This window comes from Leopardus geoffroyi, chromosome A3, assembly GCF_018350155.1.
Source record: "Leopardus geoffroyi isolate Oge1 chromosome A3, O.geoffroyi_Oge1_pat1.0, whole genome shotgun sequence".
Classification (NCBI taxonomy): domain Eukaryota; kingdom Metazoa; phylum Chordata; class Mammalia; order Carnivora; family Felidae; genus Leopardus; species Leopardus geoffroyi.
The window spans coordinates 99,373,716-99,387,736 of NC_059336.1; the positions used below are offsets into that span (position 1 = coordinate 99,373,716).

Below are 14,021 nucleotides of genomic sequence, written 5' to 3' on the forward strand. Positions count from 1 at the left end.
GTTTTTGTAAAGATCATGTAACTGAAATTATCAAGCATATTACCAAGGTTGTGAAATCTTTAAGACCTAAAATAAGTACAACTATTTTTTATTTTTTATTTATTTATTTTTTTTATAATATATGAAATTTATTGTCCAAATTGGTTTCCATAAAACACCCAGTGCTCATCCCAAAAGGTGCCCTCCTCAATACCCATCACCCACCCTCTCCTCCCTCCCACCCCCCATCAACCCTCAGTTTGTTCTCAGTTTTTAACAGTCTCTTATGCTTTGGCTCTCTCCCACTCTAACCTCTTTTTTTTTTTTTTTTTTTTCCTTTTTTCCTCCCCCTCCCCCACGGGTTCCTGTTACGTTTCTCAGGGTCCACATAAGAGTGAAACCATATGGTATCTGTCTTTCTCTGTATGGCTTATTTCACTTAGCATCACACTCTCCAGTTCCATCCACGTTGCTACAAAAGGCCATATTTCATTTTTTCTCATTGCCACGTAGTATTCCATTGTGTATATAAACCACAATTTCTTTATCCATTCATCAGTTGATGGACATTTAGGCTCTTTCCATAGTTTGGCTATTGTTGAGAGTGCTGCTATGAACATTGGGGTACAAGTGCCCCTATGCATCAGTACTCCTGTATCCCTTGGATAAATTCCCAGCAGTGCTATTGCTGGGTCATAGGGTAGGTCTATTTTTAATTTTCTGAGGAACCTCCACACTGTTTTCCAGAGCGGCTGCACCAATTTGCATTCCCACCAACAGTGCAAGAGGGTTCCCGTTTCTCCACATCCTCGCCAGCATCTATAGTCTCCTGATTTGTTCATTTTGGCCACTCTGACTGGCGTGAGGTGATACCTGAGTGTGGTTTTGATTTGTATTTCCCTGATAAGGAGCGACGCTGAACATCTTTTCATGTGCCTGTTGGCCATCCGGATGTCTTCTTTAGAGAAGTGTCTATTCATGTTTTCTGCCCATTTCTTCACTGGGTTATTTGTTTTTCGGGTGTGGAGTTTGGTGAGCTCTTTATAGATTCTGGATACTAGCCCTTTGTCCGATATGTCATTTGCAAATATCTTTTCCCATTCCGTTGGTTGCCTTTTAGTTTTGTTGGTTGTTTCCTTTGCTGTGCAGAAGCTTTTTATCTTCATAAGGTCCCAGTAATTCACTTTTGCTTTTAATTCCCTTGCCTTTGGGGATGTGTCGAGTAAGAGATTGCTACGGCTGAGGTCAGAGAGGTCTTTTCCTGCTTTCTCCTCTAAGGTTTTGATGGTTTCCTGTCTCACATTCAGGTCCTTTATCCATTTTGAGTTTATTTTTGTGAATGGTGTGAGAAAGTGGTCTAGTTTCAACCTTCTGCATGTTGCTGTCCAGTTCTCCCAGCACCATTTGTTAAAAAGGCTGTCTTTTTTCCATTGGATGTTCTTTCCTGCTTTGTCAAAGATGAGTTGACCATACGTTTGTGGGTCTAGTTCTGGGGTTTCTATTCTATTCCATTGGTCTATGTGTCTGTTTTTGTGCCAATACCATGCTGTCTTGATGATGACAGCTTTGTAGTAGAGGCTAAAGTCTGGGATTGTGATGCCTCCTGCTTTGGTCTTCTTCTTCAAAATTCCTTTGGCTATTCGGGGCCTTTTGTGGTTCCATATGAATTTTAGGATTGCTTGTTCTAGTTTCGAGAAGAATGCTGGTGCAATTTTGATTGGGATTGCATTGAATGTGTAGATAGCTTTGGGTAGTATTGACATTTTGACAATATTTATTTTTCCAATCCATGAGCAGGGAATGTCTTTCCATTTCTTTAAATCTTCTTCAATTTCCTTCATAAGCTTTCTATAGTTTTCAGCATACAGATCCTTTACATCTTTGGTTAGATTTATTCCTAGGTATTTTATGCTTCTTGGTGCAATTGTGAATGGGATCAGTTTCTTTATTTGTCTTTCTGTTGCTTCATTGTTAGTGTATAAGAATGCAACTGATTTCTGTACATTGATTTTGTATCCTGCAACTTTGCTGAATTCATGTATCAATTCTAGCAGACTTTTGGTGGAGTCTATCGGATTTTCCATGTATAATATCATGTCATCTGCAAAGAGCGAAAGCTTGACTTCATCTTTGCCAATTTTGATGCCTTTGATTTCCTTTTGTTGTCTGATTGCTGATGCTAGAACTTCCAGCACTATGTTAAACAACAGTGGTGAGAGTGGGCATCCCTGTCGTGTTCCTGATCTCAGGGAAAAAGCTCTCAGTTTTTCCCCGTTGAGGATGATGTTAGCTGTGGGCTTTTCATAAATGGCTTTTATGATCTTTAAGTATGTTCCTTCTATCCCGACTTTCTCAAGGGTTTTTATTAAGAAAGGGTGCTGGATTTTGTCAAAGGCCTTTTCTGCATCGATTGACAGGATCATATGGTTCTTCTCTTTTTTTTTGTTAATGTGATGTATCACGTTGATTGATTTGCGAATGTTGAACCAGCCCTGCATCCCAGGAATGAATCCCACTTGATCATGGTGAATAATTCTTTTTATATGCCGTTGAATTCGATTTGCTAGTATCTTATTGAGAATTTTTGCATCCGTATTCATCAGGGATATTGGCCGGTAGTTCTCTTTTTTTACTGGGTCTCTATCTGGTTTAGGAATCAAAGTAATACTGGCTTCATAGAATGAGTCTGGAAGTTTTCCTTCCCTTTCTATTTCTTGGAATAGCTTGAGAAGGATAGGTATTATCTCTGCTTTAAACGTCTGGTAGAACTCCCCTGGGAAGCCATCTGGTCCTGGACTCTTATTTGTTGGGAGATTTTTAATAACCGATTCAATTTCTTCGCTGGTTATGGGTCTGTTCAAGCTTTCTATTTCCTCCTGGTTGAGTTTTGGAAGAGTGTGGGTGTTCAGGAATTTGTCCATTTCTTCCAGGTTGTCCAATTTGTTGGCATATAATTTTTCATAGTATTCCCTGATAATTGTTTGTATCTCTGAGGGATTGGTTGTAATAATTCCATTTTCATTCATGATTTTATCTATTTGGGTCATCTCCCTTTTCTTTTTGAGAAGCCTGGCTAGAGGTTTGTCAATTTTGTTTATTTTTTCAAAAAACCAACTCTTGGTTTCGTTGATCTGCTCTACAGTTTTTTTAGACTCTATATTGTTTATTTCTGCTCTGATCTTTATTATTTCTCTTCTTCTGCTGGGTTTAGGCTGCCTTTGCTGTTCTGCTTCCATTTCCTTTAGGTGTGCTGTTAGATTTTGTATTTTGGATTTTTCTTGTTTCTTGAGATAGGCCTGGATTGCAATGTATTTTCCTCTCAGGACTGCCTTCGCTGCGTCCCAAAGCGTTTGGATTGTTGTATTTTCATTTTCGTTTGTTTCCATATATTTTTTTATTTCTTCTCTAATTGCCTGGTTGACCCACTCATTCGTTAGTAGGGTGCTCTTTAACCTCCATGCTTTTGGAGGTTTTCCAGACTTTTTTCTGTGGTTGATTTCAAGCTTCATAGCATTGTGGTCTGAAAGTATGCATGGTATAATTTCAATTCTGGTAAACTTATGGAGGGCTGTTTTGTGACCCAGTATATGATCTATCTTGGAGAATGTTCCATGTGCACTCGAGAAGAAAGTATATTCTGTTGCTTTGGGATGCAGAGTTCTAAATATATCTGTCAAGTCCATCTGATCCAATGTCTCATTCAGGGCCCTTGTTTCTTTATTGACCGTGTGTCTAGATGATCTATCCATTTCTGTAAGTGGGGTGTTAAAGTCCCCTGCAATTACCACATTCTTATCAATAAGGTTGCTTATGTTTATGAGTAGTTGTTTTATATATTTGGGGGCTCCGGTATTCGGCGCATAGACATTTATAATTGTTAGCTCTTCCTGATGGATAGACCCTGTAACTATTATATAATGTCCTTCTTCATCTCTTGTTACAGCCTTTAATTTAAAGTCTAGTTTGTCTGATATAAGTATGGCTACTCCAGCTTTCTTTTGGCTTCCAGTAGCATGATAAATAGTTCTCCATCCCCTCACTCTCAATCTAAAGGTGTCCTCAGGTCTAAAATGAGTCTCTTGTAGACAGCAAATAGATGGGTCTTGTTTTTTTATCCATTCTGATACCCTATGTCTTTTGGTTGGCGCATTTAATCCATTTACATTCAGTGTTATTATAGAAAGATATGGGTTTAGAGTCATTGTGATGTCTGTATGTTTTATGCTTGTAGTGATGTCTCTGGTATTTTGTCTCACAGGGTCCCCCTTAGGATCTCTTGTAGGGCTGGTTTAGTGGTGACAAATTCCTTCAGTTTTTGTTTGTTTGGGAACACCTTTATCTCTCCTTCTATTCTAAATGACAGACTTGCTGGATAAAGGATTCTCGGCTGCATATTTTTTCTGTCTAGCACACTGAAAATCTCGTGCCAATTCTTTCTGGCCTGCCAAGTTTCAAAAGAGAGATCAGTCACGAGTCTTATAGGTCTCCCTTTATATGTGAGGGCACGTTTACCCCTTGCTGCTTTCAGAATTTTCTCTTTATCCTTGTATTTTGCCAGTTTCACTATGATATGTCGTGCAGAAGATCGATTCAGGTTCCGTCTGAAGGGAGTTCTCTGTGCCTCTTGGATATCAATGGCTTTTTCCTTCCCCAGTTCAGGGAAGTTCTCAGCTATTATTTCTTCAAGTACCCCTTCAGCACCTTTCCCTCTCTCTTCCTCCTCTGGGATACCAATTATGCGTATATTATTTCTTTTTAGTGCATCACTTAGTTCTCTAATTTTCCCCTCATACTCCTGGATTTTTTTATCTCTCTTTCTCTCAGCTTCCTCTTTTTCCATAACTTTATCTTCTAGTTCACCTATTCTCTCCTCTGCCTCTTCAATCCGAGCTGTGGTGGTCTCCATTTTGTTTTGCATTTCATTTAAAGCGTTTTTCAGCTCCTCATGACTGTTCCTTAGTCCCTTGATCTCTGTAGCAAGGGATTCTCTGCTGTCCTGTATACTGTTTTCAAGCCCGGCGATTAATTTTATGACTATTATTCTAAATTCACTTTCTGTTATATTATTTAAATCCTTTTTGATCAGCTCATTAGCTGTTGTTATTTCCTGGAGATTCTTCTGAGGGGAATTCTTCTGCTTGGTCATTTTGGATAGTCCCTGGCGTGGTGAGGACCTGCAGGGCACTTCCCCTGTGCTGTGGTGTATAACTGGAGTTGGTGGGCGGGGCCGCACTCCGACCTGATGTCTGCCCCCGGCCCACCGCTGGAGCCACAGTCCGACTGGTGTGTGCCTTCTCTTCCCCTCTCCTAGGGGCGGGATTCACTGTGGGGTGGCGTGGCCCGTTTGGGCTACTTGCACACTGCCAGGCTTGTGATGCTGGGGATCTGGCGTATTAGCTGGGGTGGGTAGGCAAGGTGCACAGGGGCAGGAGGGGCAGGCTTAGGTCGCTTCTCTTTAGGTGATCCACTTCAGGAGGGGCCCTGTGGCAGCGGGAGGGAGTCAGATCCGCTGCCGGAGGTTTGGCTCCTCCGCAGAAGCACAGAGTTGGGTGTTTGCGCGGAGCGAGGAAGTTCCCTGGCAGGAACTGGTTCTCTTTGGGATTTTGGCTGGGGGATGGGCGGGGGAGATGGCGCTGGCGAGCGCCTTTGTTCCCCACCAAACTGAGCTCTGTCGTCCGGGGGCTCAGCAGCTCTCCCTCCCTTTGTCCTCCAGCCTTCCCGCTTTCTGAGCAGAGCTGTTAACTTATGACCTCCCAGACGCTAAGTCGCGCTTGCTGTCGGAACACAGTCCGTCAGGCCCCTCCGCTTTTGCAGGCCAGACTCCGGGGCTCTGCTTGGCCGGCGAGCCACCCCTCCGCCCCGGCTCCCTCCCGCCAGTCCGTGGAGCGCGCACCGCCTCGCCGCCCTTCCTACCCTCTTCCGTGGGCCTCTCGTCTGCGCTTGGCTCCGGCGACTCCGTTCTGCTAATCCTCTGGCGGTTTTCTGGGTTATTTAGGCAGGTGTAGGTGGAATCTAATTGATCAGCAGGACGCGCGGTGAGCCCAGCGTCCTCCTACGCCGCCATCTTCCTCTATTCAGTACAACTATTTTTTAAACAGGAGCTCCTCTTTCTTTTCTTAAGTAATTTATTCAATCTAAAAATAGTTTGTTAGAATTTTTAACAATTTTAAATAATATGTTTTTTCAGAAATGTTTTATCTCTTTAGAAAAAAAATCAATGCAATTGCTTGACTTTGTGTTGAATACTTTATTTACTTGCCTCAATTTTATTTGTTCATAGAGTTGTAAGTTATGAGAACATCAATAAAAATGACTACTATACTATTAGCAAAAAAGCCGTAACACACATTTATAATGAGGACATCGAGTATATCGAAATTGATCGATGGGAACAGGAGTATCTATATCACAGAGAACTCACTAAGATTCCCATATTTGCACTTTTCCGGAAATGGAAGGCTTTTAATGTGTGGAAGAAGAATGTCCGTTCCAAGAAAATCAGTGGTTGTCGACAATCTCTACAAAAAAATTTGTTCATTGTTAATCCTGTACGTATTTTTAATTATATTTTAAAAGAATTACAGAAAAAAATATGTGAATCTATTACAGGTATTGGTATAGACTGTCCTTGAAATAGAATATTTCATCTTTTTAAGAGAATTTTCATACTGTCTTGTCATTTAAGAGTCTGGCAGTCTAACAGTGTTTTTACATTTTAACTGGGGTTGCAGAATGCAAAAGTATAAGAAAAGAGTTGCACAGGTCCCCTTCGGTTAGAAGCAGCCTCAGAGGTTTGGATTCATGGCCCCCTTTGTTGCTGATCAGGAAAATGGTATATCCTCTTGAGCAGAGTGGGCTGGCAACCCTTATTACCTCCTCTTATCTTTGAGTCACTCTGGACTTTATGGTCCAAAATAATTGGGGGACCTGTTTTCATGGGCCAGTGCTTCCCAAGGTATCATACCTATACTTTCCTCTACCATGGATTCAGACCCTAGGGAAATTTTTAATCTTTACTTTGCAGAATGGGGTAATCATGGGAAAAGAACTGTTAAAGAGTATGTGGCCATATTTAAAATCTCTACCCGTTCACTGAATTTCAACTCGCATTAGAAGTTTTCTACTTGTGGAGTGCCCGTCCAGGTCATGATCGCAGAGTTCGTGGATTTGAACCCCGTGTCAGGCTCTATGCTGACAGTGTGTAGCCTGTCCTCTGTCTCCCTCTCTGCCCGTCCCCCACTCACGCTCTGTTTCTCTCTCTCAAAAATAAATAACATTAAAAAAATTAAAAAATAAAGTTTTCTATTTGGCCCTTGGGAATAAACTGGAATCACCGTTACCGTCAGGGTTCTCAGCTGTCTATTTCTATGACACTGAGTCATCACCCTCTCAAATCAGAAGCCTCAAGTTTGCTTTATTACTGCTCATTTCCTTCACTTTCATATGTTGATCTGAAAGATCATTATCAAGATGTCAGTTACACAAAAGAACATTAAAAGACTAGGGCTAACATAGTTATTAGTGCAAAACAAATGTATGAAATGTGCTATTTCAGGTCATCCATCTCATCAAGCATTCTGGGTTGTAGAAAATATTCTAGTCTTTCTTGATAGTAAGCTCAACTCCTAGACCTCTAATTTCATTAAGGATCCATCAATCATTTGAACCTATTTTATTATCTTTTTACCACCTTTTATCTTTTGCCATGTCCTGGGCACTATACATTTCATAAGTTTGTTACTAAGTATATAAAATAGTTCTTCCTGTATTCGTCTCTAAGATCACCTCGATTGATCCTTAAGGCTTGTTCTCTTATGTGCTGACAGTTGTCCTATCTGCCTACCATTCATACCAATAGTGCTTTGACCTTGATAATATCTTCTCTTAAATGTAGGCCTGGCAGACTAGAAAGTTCTCATCCATTTAAGCTTAGATTGACCTAAATAACAGACCCATTGTGTTGGTTTAAATGTTTATTACATACTATAATTATGCAATGCTTATCACTACTCTTACATTTACAATTAGTTAATTAGGAGGACTGATTTGCCTAGACTAGGTTGAAAGGATCAATGTGGAGAATATATTGAAAATATCTGAAATATTTTTTTTCATGATATTTTTTAGTAACAAACCTTATTGGCACCTGTGCCTACGTTTCCTCTTAACAACTTTATTGAAATATAATTAACGTAGTGTACAATTCACCCCTTTAAGGTATACCATTTGGTGGTTTTATTACATTCACAGAATTGATTAACCATCACCACAGTCAATTTTAGAACATTTTCATCACTCCAAAAAGAAACCTTGTTTGGGTACCTGGGTGGCTCAGTCGGTTAAGCATCCAGCTCTTGGTTTCAGCTCAGGTCATGATCTCACAGTTTGTGGGTTCGAGCCCTGCATCAGGCTCCACACCGATGGTGCAGAGCCTGCTTGGGATTCGCTCTCTCTCTCTCTGTCTCTCTCTCTCCCTCTCTCTCTGCCCCTTGTCTGCTGTCTCTCTCTCTCTCTCACTCTCTCAAAATAAATGAATAATTTTTTTTAAAAAAAACCCTATTATCCATTAGTGGTCATTCTATATTTCTCCCCATCTCCCCCCAGTACCCTCCCCGGCTCTAGGCAACCACTAAACCACTTTTTGTCTCTGTTGGATTGCCTATTCTGTACATTTCATATAAATGGAACCATGTAATATGTGGTTCCTTGTGGCTGGCTTTTTTCACTTAGCTTAATGTTTTCAGCATTCATCTATGTTATAGCATAGCATTTCTTTTTATTGGCAAATAATACGCTGTTGTATGGATATATATATTTTATTTATCCATCCATCTACTTCCATTCATTGTTCCAGTCCACAAATAAATAGGTTCTTAACAGTGACTGAGTTTTCTTTTTCAGCAACTTGTTAAATTTAAAGTTAAAAATTTTAACTTAAAAAAATTTTTTTTTTAATTTTTTTTTTCAACATTTATTTATTTTTGGGACAGAGAGAGACAGAGCATGAACGGGGGAGGGGCAGAGAGAGAGGGAGACACAGAATCGGAAACAGGCTCCAGGCTCTGAGCCATCAGCCCAGAGCCTGACGCGGGGCTCGAACTCACGGACCGCGAGATCGTGACCTGGCTGAAGTCGGACGCCTAACCGACTGCGCCACCCAGGCGCCCCTTAAAAAAATTTTTAATTCAAAGTTGTCTTGGGATTTTATGTCAAAGCCTCTTAGATCAGCAAATGGGCCTCTCCATTACCATGGTGACTGGGCATTGTAAAGTCCTTAAGATAACACAATGAATCTTTTAGTAGCCATTCATCATACATAGTGAAATTTAAGATATTTCCCAGTCCTCTATTACTTACCCTCAATTTCTTAGCTAAAAGACACATATTCAAGATAAAAAGATGGACATTCAAACAAATTAAGTCTGATAATTCAAAGAATGCTTTTAGAAAAAATTTCAGATGTGTTCCTGTTTAATGTATGCACTTTGGAGTTGTAGCTAGAGTTAACATATAGACCTATTATTTTCCTTAATAACCATTCTTGCTTTCCAAATATTTTTATTCTTTTAAAAGACAGCATTTTTTTTTAACTAAACAATGATAATTTTTATTTTCATTCAGCATTTGCGACCGGCTCTTCTTAAAATAAATGAATTATGCTATAACTTGAGTTTTATCAGACTTTGTTATATTGAAAAATGTCATACTTATACCCTGCAAGAATTTAAGGCCACACAAATCATATGGTTAGAAGAGGTAAGGAATTTTTGTCTATGGTTTTGAGATTTTTTTTTTCTATTGTTGCTACTTTGCTATTGCTAATTATACATATTCATCAATGTCTAGGTGACAACGCGCCTAGAAGAATTTCGAAATGAGGCAAAAGCTGTGGTCAGGAAGGCTTGTCGAATTGCTCTGCATGCCGCAGGATTTATTCCTGATGACTGTCAACATAAACCTGTTGAGGGTATGAAGGGGAAAAAAAATTTTGATAGATCAGAAGTCATGGCTTTCTAAAAAATTAACTTTTTTATTCTACTTTTCTTAAGTTCAAATAATGATCCTATTCGTCAGGATACTAGTCACAGAACCTTTATTTCATAAGCACTTTATGGTGGAATCAGGGACTCTTTGCTTAAAGTTATGTCAAGCCTACCAGAACAAACAATAAGTTTGTCAAAATTAAGCAACTGGATGGATCTCAGGTTGGCTCCAATTGACATGAACTGTAAAGGATAACTAAAATTCAGATGGAAAAGGAGGATAAAGCTGTTCCTGGGAAAGAGGTAGCATGGTACACAGATCAAACCCTATTACAGGGAATGTTAACGAACTGTCTGCAGTCTGACACTGAGTCAAAATCCTTTGATGTGGAATTCTTTTGGATAACTGGGCTATTTTCTAGAGTTTGAAACATCTCATTAACCAAGCATTTTGTTATATTTGAATTTTACCTATCTTTTTAAAAATTTTAATTCCAATATAGTTAACATACAGTGGTATATCAGTTTCAGGTGTACAATATAGTGATTCAGCGATTCTGTACATTACTCAGTGTTCATCATGACAGATGTACTCTTAATCTCCTTCACCTATTTCCCCCATCCCTCCACTCAACCCCTTCTGGTAACCACCTGTTCTCTATATTTAAGAATCTGTTTTTTGGTCTCTTTTTTTCCCTTTCATTTGTTTTATTTCTTAAATTCTACAAATGAGTGAAATCATTTCATATTTGTCTTTCTCTGACTGATTTATTTCACTCAGCATCATCATCAGGGAAATGCAGATCAAAAACAAAATGAGATTATCACCTCACACCTGTCAGAATGGCTGAAATAAAAAACTCAAGAAACAAGAAGTATTGGTGAAGATGTGGAGAAAGAGGAACCCTTGTGCACTGTTTGGTGGGAATGCAAACTGATGCATTTTGCCACAGTGGCAAACAGTATGGGGTTTCCTCAAAAAATTAAAAATAGAATTACCCTACAATCCAGTAATTGCACTACTGGGTATTTACCCAAAGAATGTGAATACACTAATTCAAATGAATATATGCACCCCTATGTTTATTGCCACATTATTTATAATAGCCAAATTATGAAAGCAGCCCAAGTGTCCATCGATAGATGAATGGATAATGAAGATGTGGTGTGTATATACGTATATATATATGTACTTTTGATACATATATATATATATATACACACACACACACAATGGAATGTTATTCAGCTATATAAAAAATTTTACTTATTTTTTAATCCGTATTGAAAGAAATGGAATTTTTACACAAGAATTCCTGTTGTTGTGTCTTCTGTTGTTCTTAGATTATTGTAAAATGCCAGATGGTGGAGGTCTCACTGAGTTGCCTGCTTATTCAGACTCTGAGAAAATGACATACACAGAGCAGGCCAGCAAAAGGCATCACTGCATGAGGCTAACATGGTAAATTATTATTCTTTTTTTTCTTTCAAGAAATATTGGAGCATCCACCCTTCTCAAATTTCATTAAAAATTAAAGCCTTCATCACAGGATTCACTAATAGTGATGAGGGATTCGGGGGATATGGTAACCTGAATGCATGCCCAGAAGCTCACCCATCCGACTTTCACTCAGCAAAGCAACCACAGGAATGGCAAGCTGGTGGAGGCCAAGTGCTTCTCTTTGATCTCTAAAGCTTTGTTTCCTTCGAGCCCAGCTTGGAGCATGAAGTAGGCTGTGGTAAGGAGAAGTCAGGTACATAGAGATTTGTGGGTGTCCTCCAGGGGACCCGGGGAGCCCACTACATCTGTTTGGTCACTAGAGACTACAGGGAGTTCTTTGCATTGCCACACAAAATTCCACCCTCTCCCTGTGGTGGGTTTTGCATCTGGGAGACCAGGGTGGAAAGTCTTCCTTCTAGGGCCTCGGCCAGATCATGACATTGTTCCAGAGTTTGGATTTCACATCATTCTAAAACCTCATCATTACAAATAACTTGCAAACAGGGCAAGTGGCTCAGTCAGTTAAATGTCCGACTTTGGCTCAGGTCATGATCTCACCGTCTGTGAGTTTGAGCCCCGTGTCGAGCTCTGTGCTTACAGTCCAGAGCCTGGAGCCTACTTCACATTCTGTGTCTCCCTCTCTCTGCCCCTCCCCTGCTTAGACTCACTCTCTCTCTCTCCCTCTCAAAAATAAATAAATAAAAATTTAAAAACATTTACAAATAACTTGCAAACAAAATCCCCAACATTATCTGAAAAATTTTGTGTGGCTTTATAAAACAGTTATTGTTATTCAGTGCCCACTAACTTAGTCCAAGTTTGACAGCTGTCTATTTAATAAACCTTAACTGTGTACTAGTTTATATATGAAATAACATGATAGCACTGTCTGTGTCACAACAGAAGTAAATGAAGCAGTCCCTGAGGCCACCATTATAATACAGGTAACAGAGGCCACTTGGGGCTTCACTTCAGTAGAATGAACATTTATTTTAAATGCCAAAGTAAGAAAATAAAAATCTGCATCTCTGGGTTAGCAGTTGCTGTCAAACAACATTTATTCAATAGCAAAAGTTTCACAATTTTACCATTAGAATGTCACAGATGTTGTATATTTTCTGATTTCTTGTTTGAAGCATCTTTCAAAAATCTTATGGCCCTTTTGGCTAGCTGAGGTAGGTGTGTTTTCCATACCAACTGTATTGCTCATTAAATATCCTTTTGAATAGTTAGAACACTCAGCTAAATTAATGCTATATATTTGAATATATTTGTGTTTTAAAATGAAGAATGTCCAAGAAGAACTCTTCTGGACAATAAGTCTGTGTTATTATAACATAAATGGAAATTCAAAGAGAAATTATGATTTTTTAAGTGTGAATATTTGGTTTACTGTCACTTTCAAAAATAGTAGTGAATATAGAAAACTGAAGCTGTATTTTTTTTCTTTTCAAGCTTTATCCGTCTAAATGACTATCTAATTGAGAACACAATGCACATCCTAACAGTAAATTCTGTTAACTCTCTTTTGAATTATCTCACTGACAAGCTAAAACGAACACCTTCAGCAGATGTCATTCAGAAATGGATTACTGAAGAGAAGCCTGACGTCACTGATAAAAAGGTATATTTAGACAAAATTAAGAAAATTCACAGGTCAGCATTTATTGAGGAGTGCTTACTATGCATATTATGCTATTTTCTGTATACTGAAAGTAGCAGGAACGCTTAGGAGATTTCACAGGATAATAAGAGCTTACCATATGCACTTGAAATGGCAAAATGAAAATCACCGTATGAACAAGTAAGAGAAAGCATCCATTGTGCCAGATGTCTGTCTCATAGAAATTTGCTATAGGCTATTCAGGTGTACATTGGACAAATATTTCTTAAGTACCTACTATGTACTAATCCCTGTGCTGGGTGTTGGGTATATAGTGATGAAAAGCATAGAGAGGATGCTTGCCCCCTTTAATAAAGCTTACAGGTTGGGGGTCATTGTGGGCATGAGCTGGCAGACAGAAGCAGGGAAGGTGGTATAAATGAAAGAGATAAGCAATGGTTTAGAGGTGAGAAGAAGCAAATCATGGAAGCAAGTCTTTGTGCTTTGAGTAGATAGCCTCTATCTTAGGATGTTGATCTTAGAGACACAGATTAATTTGAGATGTTTGAGATGAAGTGCTACAACTCTTCTGGTGGCTGAGAGAGAAATCATATCATCTAATATCCACGTTTCTCAATAAGCTTTCCCCCAGCTCCATCCCAGATAGTAGCTCCATGCTAGATATCTAAAACATAACAAAACATGCATACCTAGTTTCATCAGTCTTCCTACCTGCACTTATCAACTCCCCCCAACCCCCCACCCCAGGAAACCCAGTTATGAAATTTCAAGGCTGAATGTTCTTTGCCATAGTTTCCCTTTTCTCCAAACATTGAATTTTAGTAGCATATTCTTTTTTTTATTACTTTCTCTCCTCCCCTAATCTCAATTCCTCCTTTTTCTAAATATCTTTATATTTTGAAAGTAACATTTATTTTTCTAATTATAAAAGTAA

General features: G+C 39.1%; 1 protein-coding gene across 2 annotated transcripts in view; it reads left to right on the top strand.

Annotated features, from left to right (window-relative positions):
* The window catches only part of DNAH6 (dynein axonemal heavy chain 6), a 261,133-nt gene that overhangs the window by 61,317 nt on the left and 185,795 nt on the right, over positions 1–14,021 (top strand). For both annotated transcript variants that reach the window (XM_045446656.1, XM_045446657.1), the window contains exons 5-9: positions 6,260–6,527; positions 9,601–9,735; positions 9,826–9,946; positions 11,307–11,424; positions 12,919–13,087. In XM_045446656.1, the coding sequence (XP_045302612.1) occupies positions 6,260–6,527; positions 9,601–9,735; positions 9,826–9,946; positions 11,307–11,424; positions 12,919–13,087 (811 nt within the window). The remainder of the gene's footprint in view (positions 1–6,259; positions 6,528–9,600; positions 9,736–9,825; positions 9,947–11,306; positions 11,425–12,918; positions 13,088–14,021) is intronic.